Below are 25518 nucleotides of genomic sequence, written 5' to 3'. Positions count from 1 at the left end.
TTGTTTCAGAAATCATGATCAAACAACCATGGGTTCCTGAATAAAATGATTGCATGATGAGGAACATGGCAACCTAGCCCCCCCCCCCCCTCCCAAACACACAACCTTTCCCAAATATGAGAGAAAGTAAATAATTAGCATGATATCATGTTAACTTATACTGATGCTATTAATTAATGACAAGGCTAAGCCCAATGTTGTTGTGGGTAGGAAGGAGCTGGGGGGTTTTTTGAGGGGGGAGGGGATAATGGGTTGAGACATAAAGTAAGAAGATGAATATTACTTCACAAAATGATTATTTTAAAGATAAACTCATCGAGTGTTTTGAAGGTTTGACACACCTTCTAATCCTGTGAATGCAGGCATCACTACTTATGTTCACTCATCCATTTAGACAAATGTTTTTCAAATGCAAATATATGTGAAAAACTGAAAGAAGAGCTTCAAGTTGTTTTCTTACCTTAATGATTCAATATTATCTCATATTTAGAACATTGTTGCAAAATGCACTATATATTTAATGTCAATATTTTATAGTTATCAAATTCACAATATTACAAACAGAAAAAACGACAGAAGGTTAGTAACAGAATAAATATTAGGGCTTTAAAACCCTTTTTTTACTTCAAATGTTTGTTATTGAATTGAGTAGTTTGTTGTGACTGTATTGTAGCACACATAGCTTTAGCTGAATTTTTCAAGCACTGTAGTAGAATATTTGTGGTTGCTAAATGCGTTTTTTCTCCTCTGATTGATGGGGCTCTCAATGACTTAGTATTTTTAGACTTCCTGCTTTATTAATTTTTCCAAAAACAGAAACACCTAACTTAACCTCTCTTGCTTTATTCTAAGTTGATGAAAAATGACAATAACAACACTAGGAGGCTTTGTCACACTTTGAAATGGCCGGTAAAAGTAGAAGTAGTATGTAGATATATATATATATATATATATATATATATATATATATATATATATATATATATATATATATATATATATATATATATATATATATATATATATATACGTTTACAGTGTGCATTTCGTTTTTAAGAATCAGGAGGGACACTCGAGTCCCCATCAAGGACCCTATAGAGAGAGTAAAAACTGAAGACACAAACACTCTACTGGACTCAACTACAGCCCAGCATTAGCACTGCGAATATCATCTTTAAATCCTATTTTTTATATATTGTTTTGAATATCTTCTAACTTCAGGGTCGATATATTTCTGTGGTAGATACAACGAGTTAAATGATTCTTTAACTCGTTGGGTAGATATCGATAAGGTTGTACACTCTTGTTATTTGCACCAATCACAAGTCAATTGTGTGTAGTTATTCGTCACGAAATACGTGTTCCTTCTGTATTGTAATTGTACTGTGTACTCTGCAAATCTGAGGTCTAGCTGCATCAAGTACGTCAGTCTGTTTATAGCCTCCATAACTGAGATTGTTAAACAATTCTAATCCTTTTCAACCGAGCCTTATTGAATGTAAATATGAAGTCTTCATATGTGCTAATGAACTTTATGAAAATAATTGAAGTCGATTGAGTAAGCCTACTGTAAGCTATAGTATTATAAGTATACTAGCCTAGGCCTAGGCCCTATGCCTATGTAGGCATACTGTACAGTAGTACTAAGTTAGTGTCCTTGCCTAGGCTAGGGCCTAAGGAACTAAGTTCAGGCATAACGTTATGCTAACATTGTGCCTAGTGTGATCAAGTCCCATCAACAAGTAATGCTAGTAGTAGGCACACAATGTAACCCTGGAATCCCATGCATGACATCAACATCGAGCCTTCTTGAAGTTGAAGGCCTATGATTTTATGTTAAGGCCATACCCTAACGTTACAGTAGTTGTAAATAGTAGTATTTAGTAACACTTCAGTTCATTCAGTACAGTAGCATGGTGGGCACATAATTGACGCCCTTAAGCCTTTAAGGATTTGATCTACCATGTCTATCAAGGAAAAATCCAAATCACTCAATTGTATGCGTTTTTCATACGTGTAGTTCCTCAGAAATGTAATGATCTCAAAATGTTTATTGTTTTGTGCCTACGCAACGTACTGTACAAATGAGCAGCAATTGATCACAAAAAGGCTGCTGTGTCTATTTCTTCCAGACCCTGTAATTGACACATTCAACAATAAGCTAAATTGTAACTTTTGTGTAAGTATACATCCAGTGACTCTGGAAAGTGTTTGCTATACTCTGAACCTCTAAGCTCAGACAGGTCAGGTCCCAGAAAGAAGTGGTATAATAGTTGTGTAATTTTGGTTATCTCTAGGGAGTAAGATTTCCAAATGCCAAAATATTAGTCCAAAACTGGGGGAGGATGTTAAAAGCTTAAAAAAAAACACAATTTGATCAGTACATAGCTGAAATGGATTCAAATTCATGAAATATGTATCTCTGTTTCGCTGCAAAAAGTTAAGGTTGCCTACTGTATCGTTGCTAGTAATATTTGAAGGTGTGTCAATTATGAAGGTGCGCCAAAAGTATTAAGCCTTTACTTTACTACTAGCGCAGGCAGTGATACCTGCATGATAACTATTTGAATTCAGCCAAGTATATACTACTTCAACTTCATTCTGTATTTACTATTTCTAATGTCATAGTACTGAGGAATATCATCATCACTGCACTATGACTAAATGGTAGTAACATGGTGGTCTGCATGAAAACGTGTGCATTGACGATAGAACTACTATCCTACTAATTAGTAATTGGTAGTTTTGGTACATTGGCGAGGCCTACCTGGTAATGGTTACGTTGTAGGCTAGGCTCACACTTAAAATATTACGTCGATTCTGGGCCTACAGGGCGTGCCACAACTACTAGTAGTAGGCCTAGTGAGTACTAAGCTATTGTATAGTATATCCTAGGCCTAACATACAGTAGTATAAGATATATCCTAGTCCTAGCCCAAGAAGCTGGTACGCAATACGTTACTAGGCCTAAAACAGCTTACTTGCAAAAAATGTAGCCGATAATTTAGCCCTTATATAATTTGCTTATAGAATACCATGACTTTAGTGTGTGGTAATTTTTGTATATGCACTGTAAGCAAAATGGACTAGCTACACAATGAGACGACTTCCACACTGTTCTGTGATTTCATCGTCTAATATTAATGGTAAACATTTCAGTTCCAGGGATTAAAATACTTTTATCCTTACATTTTGCCTTTAGTAGAAAACCTAATTTGATATTCCTAGGCAAATGCAAGTCTCAAGGCCAAATATTTTAATATAAATTGCAGCAATGAATAGGACAAGTGAACAGAAAAGGTAATGCAAGAGCACAATAAACATATTTCAATATCTATTTGGCACAACCTCAGTGAATCTGAAGAGACATACTTTTCTTTACCACCAACATGATAGTGCATATGTAAACATATATAGTCTATATGATCATATTAAATATTTTTTGTTTAAAGGAAATAAACAGCTTGTGTTATTACAGTAGCTACATCATTTTGACAGTTTTGTGGGCGATGTCATATGTACTTGGTTCACTTTATCTATCCAGCTACTGTAGCCTAGGCTAGCAATGTAGACTATATAGCATTATACCTACAGTAGGCTACAGTATCATTAAAGTGTTCTAGGCTAGGCCTAAGCTAAATTGTTGGTTACACTTACCTAGATTCAAATGATGATAAGCCCAAAGCATCCTACGTGTATGGGTCTCGTAAAGGCTATTCAGTTCCATTTGGAAATATTACTCCGGTTGACTAGAACTTCACAGTACTTTCTGATTTTCATGAGGTTGTTTTAGGCTTGCTACTACTAAAACACTCACATAGGGTTAACTTCTGGGAGTACCCCTAGTCTGCATTGTGCAAATTATTGGGTTAGGTGAGAACGTCTTAGTGACTTACGATGTTTCTTTCAACATAATCTGTTATTGTTTAAGGTTGAATGAATATGATGCAATTGTTTTTCAGAAAAATGTTTTCTCTTCTCTATGGACTGTGGAAGTATCTGTTCAGAAAGGATGAATTCTTTGTCTTAATCATTGGATTAGACAATGCTGGCAAAACGGTGAGTAAAACACAAAATTATGAATATGATTGGACCAATAATTGGGTTGACAGTTTGTCTAGAATTTGATTTCAAGAAAAGTACCAGTGGAAATAAAACAGCAAAACAAGGAAAAAGGAAAAAAAAAACAGCCATATTTAATACCATGTTGAAATTTGGCTGTGGTTGGAGGTGGGGTACTGATGAAAACCATTGTATGATTTGTAGTGGATTTCCAGTCTCTGTTTAATATTTTATTGAAGTCCATGAAGCTGAGATTCTGAATGAAGAACTGTTTTTTGTACCGGTGCCATTTCAGACATTCCTCGAGAAGACCCAAATAACGTTCAATCCAGACTATAAAGGGATGCCATTTGACAAGATAACCACAACTGTAGGCTTAAACAGTAAGTGATCAAGTATTTAAGATGCATGAAATCATATGCAGTGTATACTAGTACTATGTACTGTAAGAGCAGTATTCCATTTGTCAGAGTCAGTTGGTACGTACAATATGTTTGTGTTTCATAGCAGACCAATTAGAACGATACCACTACAATAGTTTAAATAGTACGAATACTGTAGTCCAAACGGAGATCAGCTCTGAATACGGTATATAAGAGAGGTATGGTAACGTGGAAGGCATGAATACTATTCGGAAGGGGCAGAGAATTTATGAGGGAATATTTGATTAAATGGTACATGAAATGAGCCAATAGGCTAATATTAATTCTTAAAGTTGTTGATGTGGAGTTGGACATGGGATGCATTTACTCCCCCCCCCCACCTCCCCAACCCCTATTTGCCTTCATAACCCCCTCTCCCCTATTCTACAGAGACATTTTACTTTCATGTCGAGTCTGGTGAATAGAAAGGGGCATTTCAAACCATAAAAGGAGGTAATGTGTACAGACTTATGTATGTTAACCTATAGATGTGTTATTTATCTCACTGGTCAATACTATACCTTCTTGAATCTTATTACAGTGGGAAAAGTAGAAATTGGATCTGTACGATTAGTCTTCTGGGATTTGGGAGGACAAGAGGAACTACAATCATTGTGGGACAAGGTAGGTGTACAGTAAAACCATGGCAGTATTCTGTCTGCCCCGGAAAAACTAAGTAAATTAAAGGATCTTCTTCAGAGGCTGAATTACAAGTAACAGAAACTACAATGGACAACATACAAGCACATAATAAAGTTAGGTTAATGAGCAGGGTGAACACAAAAGAGATTGATGTAAGAGGATTAGTACACAAGGAATGGAGAGAAGTGAATATTAAATAAATCAAAGGTAGCTAGATGTCGATAGGGGAGGTCAGTTGTACCATTGCTGGTTAATGAAACCCCACAGTAGTGGAAGTACAGTAACCACTTATCAGCCAAGTCATTTGTTGACAAAATGAGATTCAGTTAAAATTTGATCTGTGCTTGGTTAATTCAAAATGTTGTTCATAGTTATGCAGCTTTAATTTTTAGCCGACTCGCTTAATATTCAGCACAGGTCTTGTTTCAATTAAATTCCAATTTGTGTATATTTCTTTTTTTGAGGGGAGAGGGGGGGAGAGGGGTGGGTCTTAATACTAGACTATCCAAATCCAGTCACTAATTTAGAGTAGCAGGCAGTTAGACACACTGTGAACAGTCACTGGATATGGGGGGAGGCTGTGAGATTGTGGTATATAAACTTGTAATAATATTATTATATTAATATATTATTATAATATATTATAATATTATTATAATAATAATATTAAGGTGATAGAAATCAAACAATGGTCATTCTTGCTCATAGCTAGTGTAGTCAGCTTTTATTTGCCACTTGAAGTTTGAGGTTGAATTAATTATCCACACAAATGCATACATAAATACAAGGCTTTATAAATAATTATGTAATAAGAACAATGAAAAAATGCAAAAACAGGAGAGAAAAAACCAGAGCACAGCTCAGCATTTCCACAAAAACTGAGACATTTCATGGTCAATGTTACAGTAGCACTCATCAATACCTGGACATAATTTGTACAATCAGAAATGTACTTTCGAAACTGTAAGCAAAAAGTATTAAGTATTTAGGGTCAGTCCAGAAATTATATCTGTGGGTCACACATAATGTACTGTATCTATGTTAATTCACGTCTAATACCATACTTGCATGTCACAAAGTTTGCTAAGATAGTGATGTAAATATTATAGCTAATCTTTCAAGATTTGCAGAACAAAGCTAAAAGCGTTTGACCTTTTCATTTCCCATCCATGTAAATATTAGGATCTTATTTGACTTTTCCTACAGTACTATGCTGAGTCCCATGCAGTGACATTAGGTTCTTATTTTCACATGTCCATTTCTCCTATGTACAGTACTATGCTGAGTCCAATGCAATAATATTAGGTTCTTATTTTTACATGTTCATTTCTCCTACAGTACTATGCTGAGTCCCATTCAGTGATATTAGGTTCTTATTTTCACATGTTGACTTTTCCTATGTAGTACTATGCTGAGTCCCATGCAGTGATATATGTGATCTTATTTTCACATGTTGACTTTTCCCACAGTACTATGCTGAGTCCCATGCAGTGATATATGTGATCTTATTTTCACATGTTCATTTTTACTACAGTACTATGCTGAGTCCCATGCAGTGATATATGTGATTGATTCGTCTGATCCTGACAGATTAGAGGAGTCCAGGTTGGCCTTTGGTAGGTTTCAATGACTTAAAATAGATCATTGACGATGCTGTCGATTTAAAAGTTGTCAAAGGGACCGTAAATTGAAGCACAAGAGAGTAGACCTGACACTTCCTTACTTTGATTGCGCCAAACTTCAGTGAATACTACTTCGCTCAGTTTGTCTCACCACAAACACTTGTGAAAGCTGAGATTTTAACAGCCTTATGAATATATATCCTACAAATCTGAAAATTGTCAAAACATGCACCTCAAGTAACATCAGCAGTAATAATAATAATAATAGTTATAATAATGAAGGATTAATAGTTGGCACATATCACTCTGCAGAGTACTCAGGGTACAGAAGGGCAAGGTAGAATAGAACAAGTATTTCATGTCATATGTATTAAACGATAGTTCATGTATATTGCAAATACGTACTTCCACAGTTTGCATAGCTTAAGTTCCTTACTACATTCTGTGTAGTTTAACATGATGTTTAGTCATTGGATGTTAATTACATGATAAAGACATCTCAATGAGAAGAAGAATTGACCTGTAGCTTCTAACTGTATTAAAGGTGTTAGTGTACAAAATGTCACCGTCAGTAAAAAATATATATAAAGAAATTTGAGTTCTTCTACAAACTAGAGGTGTAACTTTTCAAGTAACCACAGTCTCCTAGAATACAAAGAGAAAATGCAGCGGGTATGTTATGTCCTTCTGAGTAGAGGTCATATTTGATTTGACCCAGTTTCTCGTAATATCGATGTCATTTAGCTGAATTATTGTTGGTGTAATACTATTACACGGCACACTTTTAAAGTCTACATTTCTTGTTCGGTGGTTTTCATTTCTTCAGAGGAGATGCTGAAGTCGGAAGCCTTGTATAGTGTTCCCGTTCTTGTGTTGGGAAACAAACAAGACCTGGAGGTAGGCAGATATTGGAGACAACTTTACTTCAGTCTTATCATTTTATGTTTGTTTGTTCCAAAACTACCCCCTCATTGGAGTGTTGTATTTGGCTAAGTCTTATACATATTCAAGTAATGTATGCTAGTTCAAGTAATACCTATCTATGAGTTCTTTTAGTCGGGGTGCGAGGTTTAAGACATTTTTGCCCATTTTTTTTTGAGGAATGTGATTATCATTTTGTATTTAAGCTTGCTGCCAATGGTTGTTTTTATCTATCAAGATATTATGCATATGTTTAGAAGGCAGAGATCATGTCCATATGATGAAAAACTTAGCTTCAAGGGATTCATACTGTATCTTAGCTCAGGGCAGTGACTTGGTCTGTGCATATGGGCAGGATTGGGGTCTAGGGATGGTAGAGGCTATTACCAGAATATACCAGTGAGAGCAAAAATTGCATATTCAATTACTGATTTGAAATTTCCAATTTAAATTGGGTGTACATCTCTCTTTAGTATCTCCTCAGTGTTAAGTGATGACTACAGGCAGTGCCACCTAACGTAATTTAATCGCTTTGTAGCTTGTGCATGTATGTGTCTGTGTCATCAGGATTTGTTGTTATATATTTGTTTGGTGAATGTGAGTCTGGTACAGCCAAGTGAACGTCAATATGACAATTCATAAAATGGTTTTCATATACCTAAACACAGAAAATGTTTTGTCATTAGGTTTGCATCAATTGATCCAAGTTCAGATATCCATTCTTTTTCATTCTCAGGCCTGTAAACAAGAATTCTGATTCGGGGGAGGGGGAAAAGGGTCACCAAAAATTTTAGTGGAGTGGGACACAATATTCCTGTTCAGCAACTTGTGGAATTTTTTTCTCACGTGGTGCTGGCACAATTGGGCTGCAAGCGCCCCCACCCCCCCTCATGGCACAAACTTGGCTATGGGCCTGGCTATAAAGTCAATTGTGTATCTTATCTGTTTTCAGAATGACATTTAACTAAGGGATACTATCTGCTCCCTTGTTTTTGACTACCATTTTATTCCCTCTTCTCTGTATCTAGGGTTGCTTATCTGTTTCTGATATCAAGAAAGAGTTTAATAAGTCATCCTCTCTAATTGGCAAGAGAGATTGCCATATCCAAGCCTCTTCAGGGTTAACAGGGTAAGTTTTCTTTCATTATTCTTCCCCTCCCCCACCCACCCTTCTTGGATCAGAGATTATAGAGACCTTCTTATCTTCAGGCAAATGCAGGGATAGTCACAAAGTGGTTTGATCGTAAATGAAATTTGACCTGACTAAATTGTAGAACTTGCATCTTTGCTCGATTTGGTAATAATTTGTAAATTAACATCATTGTTTGTGGTTTTCCTTCAGAACAGGCCAGTACTCTTAATTTTCACCCATATTTTTCACTCTGTGCCATCTGCAGCTTAGCAACCATAAGTAGAAGTTTTCACGTGGTAATACAGCAAGTTTATATATTGTCTCGTTTGCTATGTACTTTAATAACATATGTAAAAGTAAGTTGACCTGACATTTTGATCTTAGCAGGATCTTCTTCAGAGGCTGAATGACAAGTAACAGTAACAGAAGGAACAAATACACGCACAGAATACAGACAGGTTAATGAGCAGGGCTCTTTAGTGGATAAGCAGTTCGCTAACAGTTTTGTTTTATTTTTACTTTTTCTTTGATAACAGGAAGGGGGTCGATGATGGGATAAACTGGGTCGTGCAGTGTGTCCAGAGGAATGTTTACAGAAGGCCTCCACGCTCAGAGGAGATTAGTTGATGCCTGTGGGGGCTGCTGCAGTTGTTACAAGTATAACACTGGCCCTCTGATGGGGATTATCAGCTCAAAAGAGATTGTGCAATATCTGACTATAACAAATAGAAGTAGGCTACTCAGCCAAGGTTGAGAAGACTTGCCGCAATGCAGAGGAGTTTGATTCATGACGGACTAGAAGATGAACGGAATGAGCTAGATGGAGTCTCACTCCATCCATGAAGATAGACTAGAAGATGCACGGAATGAGCTAGATGGAGTCTCACTCCATCCATGTAGATAGACTATAAGATGCACTGAATGAGCTAGATGGAGTCTCACTCCATCCATGTAGATAGTCTAGAAGATGCACGGAATGAGCTAGATGGAGTCTCACTCCATCCATGTAGATAGTTAGGGAAGGGTCAAGGTTACAGAACACTATGAAACAGTAACAGGACTCTATCCAGCTGGTGGTATTAGCAATGTTAAGGTAGCTTGACACAGAGGTGTGGCCACTAGTCCTATGAAGGGCCAAACAATCTAAGTCAATGCTGTATCATTCTGCATTGCAAACAGTGTTCCTAGACGGTGATGCCTTGTGTAAACAACCAACTGGTTGGATTAGGGTTGAGAGAGTAGACGTATTTCATTTTTTTTTTTCGTTATTCGTAAGTGTACCAGGACTTCTAGATGTTTTAGCAAACCTATCAAGTAGTTGTGCTCAGAGTTGAATATATCAGTCTAAAGATGTTCTCCTTTTATTTTTCCACCAAATGAAGGTTGATGAGTAAATAAATTATCAAATGAAATTCAATTTCAAATCCTCAACATTGCTTGTTACCCAGACACCTTCTATGTTTGTGTTTAAAATCATTCACAAACACCAACAGGCTGCAAAATTTCAAAAGACTTTGACTTTTTAGTTGATAATTGAAAATGAAGTTGTGAAGCTTAAGACCTACAGTATATACATTGTAATGTGGTGTGTTAGTATAACATTGACAAACGTATGAAACACTAGGAAAAGACTGTTTGCTTCAAAAAGGAGTATTTACTCAGTCATGTTAATTAATTCACTTTAATAAATTCATTTTAATTAATTCACAGTTTGCACCAAGTTAAATTATATCCACAAAGGTAGATCTGTAGTGTATACACATGGTAGGAAATGGATTAAGTGTCCCAAAGTGTTTTCTAACAAGAGCATCAGGAGGTAAACTCAGATCATGTAAGATGTGCTGTACAAACTGTAGGCCTAAAATGTAATGTGTTGTCCTGCACACGTCCAGAAATGACTTGCTGTTGCCATAGAAATCATATTGCTATCATTTCAGGAGAGATTTTGTCACACCACATGTTGTTACACCACATGTTGTTAATACTGTGGTAAGTTGTTATAGTCTTCAACAATTTATAGATCTGAAAGTACCATCACGATCATACTGTTATCATTTTGGGAGAGGGTTTCCACGCATGTTAATACTATGTACTTTATCATGGTACTTGTCAATGGTTAAAGGAACACTGCCAAATAACTTTCAGTTGTCTATTATCTGGAATTTCATATAAATACACATCAAGTAATCACATTATAATAATTTATGGTAATTTTTGAGGATAAAAAATGGTTCATACAAAATGGAAACATTGTGTTTTTTTTATCCTTCACTCTCATTTGGAATGGTCACTTGGTCAGCGTTTGTTCTAAACTTCAGTGTTTGTGATCTTCTACAGCCAGCTATGGTCAAGTTGTTGTCAGTATTGTTGATCCCTCACACAGGACGATTCTTGAAGCTATGAACCACTGCATCTGCTTTCAAATTTGATGCTTTGAATGTTCAGAGAAATCCTTTATCTTTGAAATGATGCTCAAATTTCAAGCTTGTTTGAAATATTTTGATAAATCTTGCAAGCACGTTTAAGCTCTTTCATCCAGAATTAAAGAATGCAAGATTATGAATCCCTTGCTGGGGTGAGTATTTTATACAAGTGGGGGGGGGGCATGGCTTTGTGGTTCCAGGAGCCAACTCTCTGTGGAGGGAGGTCTGGGAGCATCCTTCCCAGATCCATACCCGCCACTACTTTTGAATTTTTGTGTGAGATTGAAAAAAAGGGGGGGGGAGTGTAAGGCCCTACTCCCTTCCAATCATTGGATCCAAATGTCCATTCTTGACACAGAAGATAATCTACTTGATCAAAAAAAGGATGAAAATAGAAATATAATGAAAAAACACTTTATTAAAGGGGTGACTTACAGCAGTTTAATCTCAAAATTTTTAAGACATGAAAGACTATTTTTTCAAAAAAAATTTCATCAGGTAATCATATCATCAGTTATGTCAACAGTTAATTTTAACATGCTCAAATTGTTTGAAAAGTTTTTTTTCATGGTGTATCTGAATCTCCAGCTTACTTCCAATTATTGCAAAGTTTTTTAAATTAGACAGTCAAATATCTCAGTAAGGAAAACAAGCACAATTTGGTAGTGAAAGGCTTGTTGAATTTGGAACATGGGTGACCATTAAATGACGTTATAGCATATTATATGATATTTATATATTATATATATAATATATATATTATATATTCTAGCATATAACACTGATGACCTTTAAAAGGAAATATATCAATTAAAGCAGTTTTTTTCAAATCATCAAGTTAACCAATCCCTCAGAGTATTACTCAAAATATGATTAAATGATGTAACTTTGAAAATCTTCATAATTTCAAAAATGTTTTTTGTAGGAGGCTTATTTTTTTTTGGGGGGGGGGGGACTGGCAGTAATACCCTTCTATAAGTAAGCAATAATTCTCCTTGATTGTTCATATTTCAAGATCCAGACAATAGTAGTATTAATCACATTGAAATCTCAAATCACATACTTAATGGTTTCTACACAAAATTTCATCATGTGAAATAAAACTATTGCTTTGTATTGGATTAGATTTTTGTGGTGAAAAATATAAAATGTTTACAAAAATTTATACAGAAAGAAACCTCATGAGAAACTTAGAAAGGTATTAGAAGACTGCAAAAATGGAACAGATTAAGACATTTTCAACTGGGTTGATGAACTTACAAGCTCGACGAAGACAGACAAGTACAAGATATTCCTGAGTGTGCTGATGAATCCAACTAAAACAGGCAAAGCTTAGAGCTTAACAATATTTCACGAGGAGAAAATAAGTGGTCGCTTCAGGTAACTTTGTGCAAAACAGACACAAAGTAACAGTTTATCAAATATACATATAGACCATTTAACAATTCTTCAATTTGTACACACTCAATACTTCATTACTGAATAGTCTTCTAATCATACACTCAGTTTCATTTTCCTATGGGAAGCCAAACTTAGCGAAATATAAATTCACAGAGTATTTTTACTGGAAAGCTACTTCTCATTGAAGTGGTTCCCCCAAAAAATTCACCCACCTACTGAATAACATGTAGTATACAATGCAAAGGGAAAGACCAGGCCTTACAGCTTAAAAAAAACCGGTATCAAAAGTTTAATGAAATGTCTTGTATTATGTTTGAATGGTAGTATTCAACATAGAGCTAGCAATCAATGAACTAATTCAATATTTTTTGTGTCATTGACTACTTGAGGTCAACGAATGTTGCGTCTGTAGCTACACCACAGTTGTTATCCTTAAGACTCATGAGAACATAGCCGTCATTGCCCCAGTAGGTGGACCAGGAGTTCTTGACCAACCAGTAATCTTGACCTTTGTAGTTCCCATACCCAACAGCCAGCACAGCGTGGTCCAGGTCATCTGGAGTATTACCTGTAGGAAAGGAAATGACAAGACCATTGAATGAAATAGCAAAAATCCAAAATTAATTATTTAGGAATATATTTTGTTAATTTTTAAATTACCCATCATCTGGTGGTGCTCTGCTCGACTAGAAACAAACAAAGAGTTGGAAACGGAATCTGCTTTCTTTAATCCACTGAAATCAACAAATTTGAGAGCATTGCAAACATCCAGGCATTAACTATGGAAACATTGAGATGCCCCCAAACTGTCAAGATGTTTCAATTGTAAATATTTAGTATTGTCAACAAAATGGTTAATTGTTCAGTTGATACAGTAAAAATTTGCATCAAAATGACAAACTCCTCAAATTGTGTACGTAATGAATGAATATTAATGAAGTGACACCAATTTGCAGAAAGATGATTAATTCATCACTTATAAATAATAAATCTTGTCAATTCAACATCAAACTGATGAATCACATTCACATCAGAAAGTCACCATTTTTAAGAATTTTTCATCAAAATGATTATCGATGCTTGCATCAGACCGGTTGTCATCATTACAACATTTTGCAACAAATGATAAATTGTAGAGAAAGATCTTAACATCTTGAAAGCACCTTAATGTTTCCATTATTATACTTTGTGACATAAAAGAGTTATCTGTAACTATTAGTTACTACTGTAAAAAAGTGTTAATCTGCCAATCCCGACACCCACTTGAGACAATTTTTAAAATAATGTCCTTTCATATCATGCTTTTAGAGCATTTGTACTGTGGAGTATAAGCAGTTTCAATATCCTGTTTCCATCAGCTAAAGGTTACAAACTGTTCATACTCCGTGGCGGAGCTAGGGGTATCGGTCAGAGGGGGCGAGAATGGTCTGTAGGGGCGCTTCCGACACTATCTAAGCAGAGCGCCACCACAGGTTGGCGCGGAGCGTACAGAATAACTTTGAGTAAAGATACTCCCTAGATCGCCGGAAATGACCCTTTCCGGGCCTTGCTTATTTGCAGATAAACATGGAATAAATAGCCGTTAGCGCATTTTGTCAGAAAGTTACACCAACAAAAATGTGACAAATGTCAATAGGTAGATGAGAGCGCAATAAAACAGTCAATAATCGCGAATAAGTAAAAAGTGGTAAAAAGCTCAAAAGGGTGCCAGCAGTCCATTTGAGTCCGTCAGGGTGGGTATCCGCCCCCCCCTGACTGTACGGACGCTCCGCCACTGTTCATACTGTCAGTACACATGCTTTGAAGCATGACATGGGAGACAGTATGGAGTGGTAAAGTGTCCCAACTGCCAGGTATTGAAGAAAATTTCATAGCTTTGTCAGAATGATTCAAACTTCCTATCCAAGAGATATGAATCATGGGGTACATGGTAGACTTACCGCAGTCCTTCTCGAAGTAGACACCATCGGCATAAAAGGCAAAAGAGAGATGGCTGGCGTCAATGCCAACAGCTACCGGTCCTTTGGTTGCTATGGCAATCTTCAGCTCTGTCTGATTCCCAGAGGTCACATTGGTATAGTCCTTAATCTTAGCAACCACAAGACTTTCGTTGAAATGGCATTTACCATTCTAAAGATAGGACGTACAAGAAATATCATGTTAATTTAGGTTACAATGTTGTCTTCAATAATTAGAAAACCAATCACAGGTATCGTCAGTCCAGCATCATTCCATTTTGGAGACTTGGAGACAATTTTACTGACGCCAAAAGATTAAACTCAGTTTAAGAGACGTGACTTAAGAATACCTCCAAGAAGCTTTCTGATCGGTTGATGACCAGACTTGTGTTAAAGTTGCCAAACGAACGACGAGCAAAATTTTATTGCTTAAAATGTGCTAATTATGAGTGGTGAAAACAGTGTGTTAGCTGGAATGACACTCCATCTGAACTTGTACTTTATGAGACATGTACTTTTAACCAGCCAGCGTTAAGTATCCATGGTGTGATAGTTCAGAGAGGGCTTACCTGGCCAATGTACGCCCCGTATTCCTCCTCTCCTTGTCACACCATCTGAACTTGTACTTTATGAGACATGTACTTTTAACCAGCCAGCGTTAAGTATCCATGGTGTGATAGTTCAGAGAGGGCTTACCTGGCCAATGTACGCCCCGTATTCCTCCTCTCCTTGTCACACCATCTGAACTTGTACTTTATGAGACATGTACTTTTAGCCAGCCAGCGTTAAGTATCCATGGTGTGATAGTTCAGAGAGGACTTACCTGGCCAATGTACGCCCCGTATTCCTCCTCTCCTTGGAGACCTCCGTTTTTCATTATCCAATCGTAGGCTCTCCATTCCTCACCTCCATCACACCCATTGTTGCCGTAAGCCCACGAGCAGTCCACTAGGTTCTGTTGAGAGAGGCGGACTCTCTTGCCGTACTGCGAAACAGAAGATTAAAAGAACTCTTCAGATCTGATAAGAGATTCTTTGAAACTGCACAGTAGGTCACCGTCACAGTGTTGAATTCCTATATGACCGAGTTGAATTCATTGTTGTATTGCATGCTATCTTCAAGTTGGTACAAACAGAATAATACACTCTCCATCTTGTGTACTTTACATGTTGTGTTCCTGTGATATTTCCAGTGGTATTCCTTACCCTCGGTTACCACAGTCAACACAACATTGTTAATTCAAAGCAAACAGGTAATACTTTTTTTAACTTGTCGCTTGCCATTTTGTGTTTTGTAATTAGATTTGCAGTTGATAGAAACGACATTGATACACCGATAAAAGTTCCAATGTTCATAAAGTGACATTTGAAAGACCAAAAGTACAGAACCACATACCATCTAATGATCTAATGTACTTTACAAGACCCTGAACAACTCAATGGACAAATCTTTTCACACTGATAATTAAAAGTTCATTAAGTGGATGATTCTAACTTTTACCTTCAAAAAATAGGCTCCTTCAATGGTTCCTGTACTTCCAAAGCTCCAACAAGATCCACAAACTGCTTGATCCTTCACTTGGGTCACTGCCCCTATCAAATCAAATATTAATTAATTTATCACAAGAGTACAGCACATAAACTGAGAATAGGAGGAATAAAAACTAATTCCACTTGCATAGTCCTGATGAAATAACATCAAATACACAGTTGTGACACATTTTATTTCTCCCTCTTAACATCAAGAAGTACATATGTATAAGGTTATTATCTACCTTGCAAGTTATTAGTACTTTCCATCATTCATAACACTATGTGTTATTTGTTTGGACAGATTTAAAGATGCTTCCCAACTGCTAAAAGAACCAAAACAACAATAAAATCTGATAAAAGAGGCATTGTGATATCCTTAATGTAACTACTATCTTTAGTATGGATGTATTTCCTAACCTGATACAAGAGGCATTGTGATATCATTGATAACTACTATGTTTAGTATGGATGTATTTCCTAACCTCATACAAGAGGCATTGTGATATCATTGATATAACTAAGATCTTTAGTATGGATGTATTTCCTAACCTGATACAAGAGGCATTGTGATATCATTGATACAACTACTATCTTAGTATGGATGTATTCCTAACCTGATACAAGAGGCATTGTGATATCATTGATATAACTACTATCTTAGTATGGATGTATTCCTAACCTGATACAAGAGGCATTGTGATATCATTGATATATAACTACTATCTTAAGTATGGATGTATTTCCTAACCTGCAATTCTCCAGTCGATGGTGTCTGGAACATCCCTGAGTCGTAACGTTGATGTATCAAACGGTTTGCCATTGTTTGGTTCGTGGCTATTCAGGCGTCCTGTTATCATGCCCAGTTCATCTTTGTGTTGATCCGCTAAATGGTTGATGCTCAAGCGGTAGGATAAATTCTGCCTGTTTTTGGAGTGGATGTACCTGTGTGGATGAAGATACAAGCTCTCACATCAATTTTCTGTAATTGCATCTAAAGAAACAGAGCCTTGGGACCCAGTACATGCTGTTTTAATGCATAATTTACAACTGCCTCATTCTTTGAAACCTTTTGGAAAGACATTTTTATTCCTTGCCGGAGAAAGTATTCTATGAGGTAAAATTGGCCATTTTCTATAAAATATTTCAAAGTGTATAAACAATGTGTGTAACTCTCAACCAATATTAAAGGGGATTCTACGGTAGCTCATATTGGTAAAATGTGTCTATATTTCACATAGGAAGAATTCATTCTGGATAATGAAACATTTTGGTTTAAAATCCTTATAAGTGAAAGGCATGGTTGATGCCCACAAGGGATTGCTACAAATCTTTTCTGGTTCTCACTTAATTCTTAGACAAATTTAACTCACTGGCTCTTCATTAGTCAGATAGTTATTTCGAATTTTGAGCAAATTGTAAGGCAAAGAATCACAGAGCTAATTGGCTTTCTGGTTATTATGTTATTGATGTCAGTACCTTTGCTATACCCATTGATACTGAAAGACATTAATTACTGTTTGTCAATAGCTCAGCTCCTTTTATGTACATCACCATGGTAATAACATTATGACATCACCAATGCTTTGACTCAGCTTATCAACAGGGATACACATCACTAGTCATCTCCAATCTTTAGTTTCCAGGTTTGATTTAGGACAAGGAATCCTGCCATTATGATAGCTTCTGAAAGGCAGGTTTGGATCACAGTGCTTTACACTAAGTTGTTTACTGTTCGTAAACAACTAAACTCACTAGATGGTTCTCAGCATACAATATTTACTGTACAGAGTAATATAAGACTTGCTGTGTGGTTTCACCACTAAGAACAATGACAGTGTGCATTTAATAACAATAAGAGATTACAAATTTTAAAAGCAACTGGTGGATGTGGTGGTACTACTGCCAAAGGATTCACTGAGATGACCAATGAGGATCAAGAACAGTATGAAGAACCAATTCACTGAGATGACCAATGAGGAACCAGAACAGTAATAAATATTATGACAGCAACAACTATGAAGAACCAAGTTACTGAGATGACCAATGAGGAACCAGAACAGTAATAAATATTATGACAGCGACAACTATGAAGAACCAAGTTACTGAGATGACCAATGAGGAACCAGAACAGTAATAAATATTATGACAGCAACAACTATGAAGAACCAATTCACTGAGATGACCAATGAGGAACCAGAACAGTAATAAATATTATGACAGCGACAACTATGAAGAACCAAGTTACTGAGATGACCAATGAGGATCAAGAACAGTAATAAATATAATGACAGCAACAACTATGAAGAACCAATTCACTGAGATGACCAATGAGGATCAAGAACAGTAATAAATATTATGACAGCGACAACTACTGTATGAAGAACCAAGTTACTGAGATGACCAATGAGGATCAAGAACAGTAATAAATATAATGACAGCAACAACTATGAAGAACCAATTCACTGAGATGACCAATGAGGAACCAGAACAGTAATAAATATTATGACAGCGACAACTATGAAGAACCAAGTTACTGAGATGACCAATGAGGATCCAGAACAGTAATAAATATAATGACAGCAACAACTATGAGGAACCAAGTTACTGAGATGACCAATGAGGATCAAGAAGAGTAATAAATAATATTACAGCAACAACTATGAAGAACCAATTTACTGAGATGACCAATGAGGATCAAGAACAGTAATAAATATTATGACAGCAACAACTATGAGGAACCAATTTACTGAGATGACCAATGAGGATCAAGAACAGTAATAAATATAATGACAACAACAACTATGAAGAACCAATTCACTGAGATGACCAATGAGGAACCAGAACAGTAATAAATATAATGACAACAACAACTATGAGGAACCAATTTACTGAGATGACCAATGAGGATCAAGAAGAGTAATAAATATAATGACAGCAACAACTATGAAGAACCAATTCACTGAGATGACCAATGAGGAACCAGAACAGTAATAAATATAATGACAGCAACAACTATGAGGAACCAAGTTACTGAGATGACCAATGAGGATCAAGAAGAGTAATAAATAATATTACAGCAACAACTATGAAGAACCAATTTACTGAGATGACCAATGAGGAACCAGAACAGTAATAAATATAATGACAGCAACAACTATGAAGAACCAATTCACTGAGATGACCAATGAGGATCAAGAACAGTAATAAATATAATGACAGCAACAACTATGAAGAACCAATTCACTGAGATGACCAATGAGGATCAAGAACAGTAATAAATATAATGACAGCAACAACTATGAAGAACCAAGTTACTGAGATGACCAATGAGGATCAAGAAGAGTAATAAATAATATTACAGCAACAACTATGAAGAACCAATTTACTGAGATGACCAATGAGGAACCAGAACAGTAATAAATATAATGACAGCAACAACTATGAAGAACCAATTCACTGAGATGACCAATGAGGATCAAGAACAGTAATAAATATAATGACAGCAACAACTATGAGGAACCAATTTACTGAGATGACCAATGAGGATCAAGAACAGTAATTCAGGATAAGTATGAAATAGTCCACGTATGATATTCTAATATGCTTTATTTCCAGTCTTTACACACAGTTTTTTTTTCAGCACAATGATATTAAATTACCTGACATTTTGTCTGAAATGAGAAAGCCGCTGGGTATGTTCTTTCTTATCCTCATAATTCTTTCCAAATTGGTTTTTATACTCATCAAACAGCTGTTCGTATCGATCGCCTTTCTCTGGGTTGATAATCTCCTGCAGTGGATTCATTACGATATGGTGTTCGACACCGGGGCCGGGGAATGACCGGCACTTCATTCCTGGAAAATCACAAAGTGTTTGTAAACATGTGAGTTTATGAGAGCGTGGTGGCCAATTGGCTAAGGCGTCGGACTTGTGATCCAAGGATTGCTGGTTCGATTCCTGCCTAGTTCATTACGTTGTGTCCTCACTTGCCTCTCTCCACCCAGGGGATAAATGGGTACTGTACCTGTGAGGTAACTTGTCATTGGGTGCAGCATATAACTGCTGCCGACTGGAGGGATTGTCTCTGGGACAGGTTTTCATTGACTAGGGGTAATATAACGTCTGTAAAGCGCTCTGAGAACTACAGTATCGCTGGTATAAAGCGCTATATAAATCGAACATTATTATTATTATTATTATGGAATATATACCAGTCAGCTTTGTCGAAATTAAAAGCCACATATCTTGTTTTGATAGTGATGTATTGAAGGACAGCTACATCTATATTGCAAGCAGAAGGCTGTATTAATGAGATGATACATTCAGTTTCCCAAACTATTACTGTAAAGCTAGACATAAGAGCCTAACTGGGTAAAATGATTGAAAGCTGGAAAATTACAATCACAGGAAAAATATTATGAAAAAAATTATACATACATAGAACATAACTTCTGGCCAAGAAAGAAACTGTTTTTAATTAGTCATGAAAATGTATCCAAGGAGAAGTGTTCAAATGAGGGTGTTTGACTTTTCCAGACTAGATTTTAATATTTGTTAGCCGTCAAGATCTAGAAAGGATGTGCTAAATATCTTCTTTACTTTCCCCCCACTTTTGATAAAGATGTGGGAAACAAATGAGTAGATGATCTTATCATCTCAAATAATGAGATGATTACTAATAGGATTGAAATCTGCAACTGAAAAGTTGATCATTTATTATTGGGGGAGGGGGTTGGGGGAGGGGGAGGGGAGGGGGAGGGGAGGGGAGGGGGAGGGAGCAGGTATGATACGTTTACAATATACACAGATATAGTAAAAATTAGGGGGACAGCATGTATCGATACTGTACAATTTTTATCACGATAAAAACCTATTCTAACTTCAAAAAGAGGCACAGCGAAAGATATCCATTTTGATAAGGGTAATTATCCTACAGTACTGTAAGCTGGATCCAGTGGAATGATGAATATTTCACAAGATTTGGATTACACTCACCCTCTGGAACGGCAAAGTCCGACTCTTTTAAGGGAGTGTGGTCGTCAAAGAAAGTGTACTCCACGATATATTTGTCATAATGAGATCCCAAGAGTGAATCGTACCCCATCATCACATACTGGACGGGAACTATTGGCTCTGATGACGTTGTGTAGAATGTGTAGGTGCTGCTGCGAGAGTAAACTTTGGTGATGTTCACCCACTTGTTGACCTTCTGTCCGTTCAGTTCTACCGCACCGACAAACTGTTTAATTAAAGACAATCAAAAGAAGAAAGAACATTATGAATATTCATGAGGATGTGAAAAACAATCCATGCCCAAATTGATTCTTCAAACAAATTCCAAAATGTTCTTTAAAGGCATTGAAGACTCGCCCCAAACCGTGTGCGGCCAACTGAAAAAGTTAACTTTCTGTTGCTTGCAAGTGACGTTCGCTACAAAATGCAGACAGTAATGAAAGGTGATACCTTAATTGGTATCTTTAGCTGGACCTGAGATGTCCATCGCTGTATCGTTTGTATACTATGCTGTGGGTATTGACCGCAGCTGTATGTACTGACTGTACACTAGTGTCTAATTACCAACGGTAGCAAGCTGTGTGTGTATTTTCTGGAATCGATGGTGGTGTGTAACACTTCTGTTACACCTCATTCGAAACTAGGTCACATTACCGGCATTAGACTTTCCTTTATGCGCGAGTCTTCACACCCTTTAAAAGTGAATACATGTGACGTCTCTTATTTTCAGGGTACATCAACCTGCCCCCTCTCTTGATAAAAAAAGGAAAAAAGAAATGAAAACCGCCCCTGGTATGATATACCTCCGGCAATACCTAAGAGGAATTTATGATTGGTTGACTCCTCTGTGACCTTCTTTAGAATCCTCAAAGCACTAGAATGTAACAGGTACTAAAGAGACTTATTGAACTCAAAACATACCTTTCTTCATTCTTTTCATTCAAAGAACTTAACTTTATTTCAGTCACTTTTGAAATAAACAACATAAAAATGCACAAAGCATGATTATTTATTATATGAACTTTACATTCATGTGTTATTTGATATGAATGTTCCTTCCAGATGCAACTGACAAGTACAAAAGGCAAAAAAAATGAAAAAGAAAACAATTATTTATCTGATGACCTAAATGGAGTTTGGAATATTTGTCATCACCTTAAATCCGGTCAAATCCGGCAACGCATTCTGAGGGGTGACAACTGGTGCATCTGCAGTACCATTGATTTGAAAGCACGCTTTGCCTGACGTATCCACGGTTTCAGGAGATATTTTCAAGGTGGTACCATACTTGTACATATCACCTCTTGTGTATATGTGATCCAAACCTGCAAAGAAGGGAAATAATTATAAAAGTTAATACATGCTACAACTGTCCAAATAAATCTTATACTAAAATGGAAGTGAAATCTAACTACATCATGATTGATGACAGGAGGCATGGCTTTTTCGGAAGCTTTTGGTTAGTTTATTTAACCTTCCTGTGCCATTTAGTTTATCTATAATATGCGTACACATCATGTACCAATAAGTGCTTGGTGCTGTTGTTATAGGGATTTCAAACCACTCGTTCTCCTTGAACAATAGAGTATTGAGCGTACCTTTATAGAATGATCACAATTAATTTCCACTTTAGATTTCAAACTGACTTATACAAATATCCAATGCAAGTCTGGCAGAAATGGTACCACTTTCTGATACCAATAAAATCTTTATACTAAGAGATCCACAGTAACATGTTGTTAGAGCCACTGATTTCTCCTAATTTTCCAAGCTTTCTAACTATTGAGTATGATACAAAACTGGTTTGTGTTCCCCAATTATGTTTTATTGTATTATTTGAAAACAATGTATGGCATGGTTGTTCCTATTTTATGTAAAACTTGGTGGAACTTGGCAGGCACTTTACATCTGTTCTGAAACAGTTGAGAATGTTGCCACCAGATTTTCAAACTTCACCTCAAAAAGACTTAAAAATGAAAACAATTTCAATTAAACTTGTCAAAAAACCTAGTATCATATTATACTTCTTCCCGGAGAGCCACAAGCGTAATAGATTACAGTGCCATTACCATGATAAAAGTTAATATGACTACGGCTATTGTTGGCATCGAAGTAAAATTCAAAGGGTTCGTCAAGTTCTGCATATGGTAGCTTCAGGTTCCCTCTGGCATGATAGGATGATCCAAATGTAGGGGGAGAGACAGCAGGGAGAGATGCTGCCAATCCTATGGAAAGAAAAATTAAATTAACATTATAAAACGTCATCACCGCAACCATCACCGCCACCATCATCATCACCATCATCATCATCAAAAATCTTAGTGGGACAAAACTTACAAATTTAACCAGATTCTTAAGAATTGCTAGAAGATGTTCTGAAGCTTCCAATGTTTGAATTGAATACCTGATCTAAATACAAGTATATTTACAGAATCTAAATACAAGTATATTTACAGAATTTTATCTAGTACAGTATGAGAACCTCATGTATGCATGTACTGCGATGGCACAGGTGCTCGCAACATCTAGGCAAGGCTAAGGTGCCAGACGTCTTCGGTTTTTGTGAACAGTCCCTGGATTCCATGTAATGTCCTCCTTTGCATTCTGTGCCGGCCAGGACAATTTCATTGTCTTCAAAATTTTTGGTACTGGATTTGTACCTTGGACAAAATACTTATTTCTGGATGAGGTATTCTAACCTGCCCGTAGGCTGTGCTCCATCCAACAGACAAAACGATCAAAACACTGAGAGGCCCACCATATTCCTCTCATTTTAAATATATACAGTCAACATGAAGGGGGTCCACGTCAAATTCTGTCCCCAGATATCTTGGAAAACATATATGTGACGGACCTCACCTTAGGCATAACGCTATCAGTATTTAGGCTAATCACACATGTATGAAAACTTTGTGCTGGAATTTCTGCGTAACTTAATTTACTTTTTTAACTAAAAAAATGCCACATATGGGATTTACCCATCTGAGATGTTCAATAAAGTGATTCATTTTCAAACTGTTCTGTAATGGTTCCTTGAAATTGGTGTCCAATCCTTCTCGTTACTATATATGCAATCAATGGCTGTGTGGCAAATACCAAGTGCATCTTTGACTGTAACTTAAGCTTTATCTAACCTAACGCTAAGCTACAGCACTTACTGTGCATCTTAGTTACAGTTGTCTGTAGGGCCTAAGGTAAACTAAAGTTAGGCCTAAGTTAGAGTAGACTTAGTGGCATATGAATATGAGATTGACTCTTGTTAGGTCATTTATGAAACCTCATATCTCTCAAAATGTAGCCACATATACAAACAGAATGTAGCCTTTATAGTAAATTTTAAAGACTTAATCGGTCTAGTGTTAATTTGACCAAGCGTAGCTGGACTGCCACTTTAAATATTAATTTATTATGCTAGCCTACTGACAGTACTGTATTCATATCAAAGTTGAAAATCTTCGAACCTGCTAACAATAGTATGCTCAAAGTTTTGAAAATATCCATCACTACAAGTTACTCTTTCTACTGCATCAACAAACGGAAGATGTTAAATATGCAACGTCTGTGACTATCGTTTAGTTCAATAGCAAATATTCACTGAGAACCAGTCTGAATATCTCTGACAGCTTCCTAGTTCCTAGTGTGTCTGATTAACTAGCAAAGTCGCAAAGTACAGTGTATAAATTTAACGGATCAGTCACATGATGTCTATTACGCAATAAAAGTCAGGTGACTCTTTAAAGTTAAAGGTTACGACACATTCGTGATCTGAAACAGACCTTTTCACATGAATTCTCTCCTGCTTATTTTCTCTTGGTTTAATATGCTTTCCTTCTTTTCAAATTAATCAGGTAGGCCTATGTTACACGCAGCTAGACAAGGCACATACGTGACTTATATACAAAGACCGAGGTCATGTTTCCCATCCCGTGGACAGGCACTGACAGTGCTTTTGGCAGAGAGAGTGCCGGGGAAATACCTGTAGGTCATCGGTAGCAAATATATTTTTTTGTTATAGCGGACAGTGGGGATTCCTGAATAAGAGGTTTTTTTTTATTTCTAATAGCGAACGGTATGATAATCGCTTGACATACATCGATTGTAGATGACGATATCAGTATATAAACAAGAAAAATAAGAAAAAGTTCCCAACAGCATCCAAATCTGTTTATAATTTAATCTCATTGAATTGAATAATTGTTTTTTCTATTGCACATTCTCAGATAGAAAGTCTCAATGGAACTGAGGTCAAACAGCCGAATTCACCGCACTACATGCCAATGATGGCTTCTTCGCGAGTTCCTGCTTGCAGGAAGATCTAAAATACGTACAATACGATACATACTGTACATGTACATTAGTCACAAAATTTCAACATGGTACACAAATTAT

At 36.5% G+C, this 25518-nt stretch overlaps 2 protein-coding genes across 4 annotated transcripts; one reads left to right on the top strand and one right to left on the bottom strand.

Annotated features, from left to right (window-relative positions):
- Nucleotides 1–1273: 1273 nt before the first annotated feature.
- On the top strand, nt 1274–12581 carry LOC139974397 (ADP-ribosylation factor-related protein 1-like). 3 transcript variants are annotated; one of them, XM_071981522.1, is made up of 8 exons: nt 1274–1420; nt 3963–4059; nt 4358–4445; nt 5026–5108; nt 6661–6742; nt 7575–7645; nt 8698–8798; nt 9338–12581. In XM_071981522.1, the coding sequence occupies exons 2-8, from the start codon at nt 3967–3969 to the stop codon at nt 9426–9428; spliced, it is 609 nt and encodes a 202-aa protein (XP_071837623.1). In that variant the 5' UTR covers nt 1274–1420; nt 3963–3966; the 3' UTR covers nt 9429–12581. The 3 variants fall into 3 exon arrangements, with proteins under 3 accessions (XP_071837623.1, XP_071837622.1, XP_071837624.1); XM_071981521.1 differs by having other exon boundaries at nt 1282–1498; XM_071981523.1 differs by lacking the exon at nt 1274–1420 and adding an exon at nt 1540–1558.
- LOC139974395 (digestive cysteine proteinase 1-like) lies at nt 12173–24796 on the bottom strand. The gene is made up of 10 exons (XM_071981519.1): nt 24591–24796; nt 23199–23354; nt 22285–22454; nt 21112–21355; nt 19775–19970; nt 16864–17057; nt 16084–16175; nt 15407–15568; nt 14566–14755; nt 12173–13193 (listed from the first exon to the last, which is right to left on the bottom strand). Exons 1-10 carry the CDS (start codon nt 24628–24630, stop codon nt 13006–13008), a joined length of 1632 nt encoding a protein of 543 aa, XP_071837620.1. The 5' UTR covers nt 24631–24796; the 3' UTR covers nt 12173–13005.
- Nucleotides 24797–25518: the final 722 nt, after the last annotated feature.

The sequence above is a fragment of the Apostichopus japonicus genome, chromosome 9, assembly GCF_037975245.1.
Source record: "Apostichopus japonicus isolate 1M-3 chromosome 9, ASM3797524v1, whole genome shotgun sequence".
NCBI classification, from domain to species: domain Eukaryota; kingdom Metazoa; phylum Echinodermata; class Holothuroidea; order Aspidochirotida; family Stichopodidae; genus Apostichopus; species Apostichopus japonicus.
This window is presented reverse-complemented; position numbering and strand designations above follow the sequence as displayed.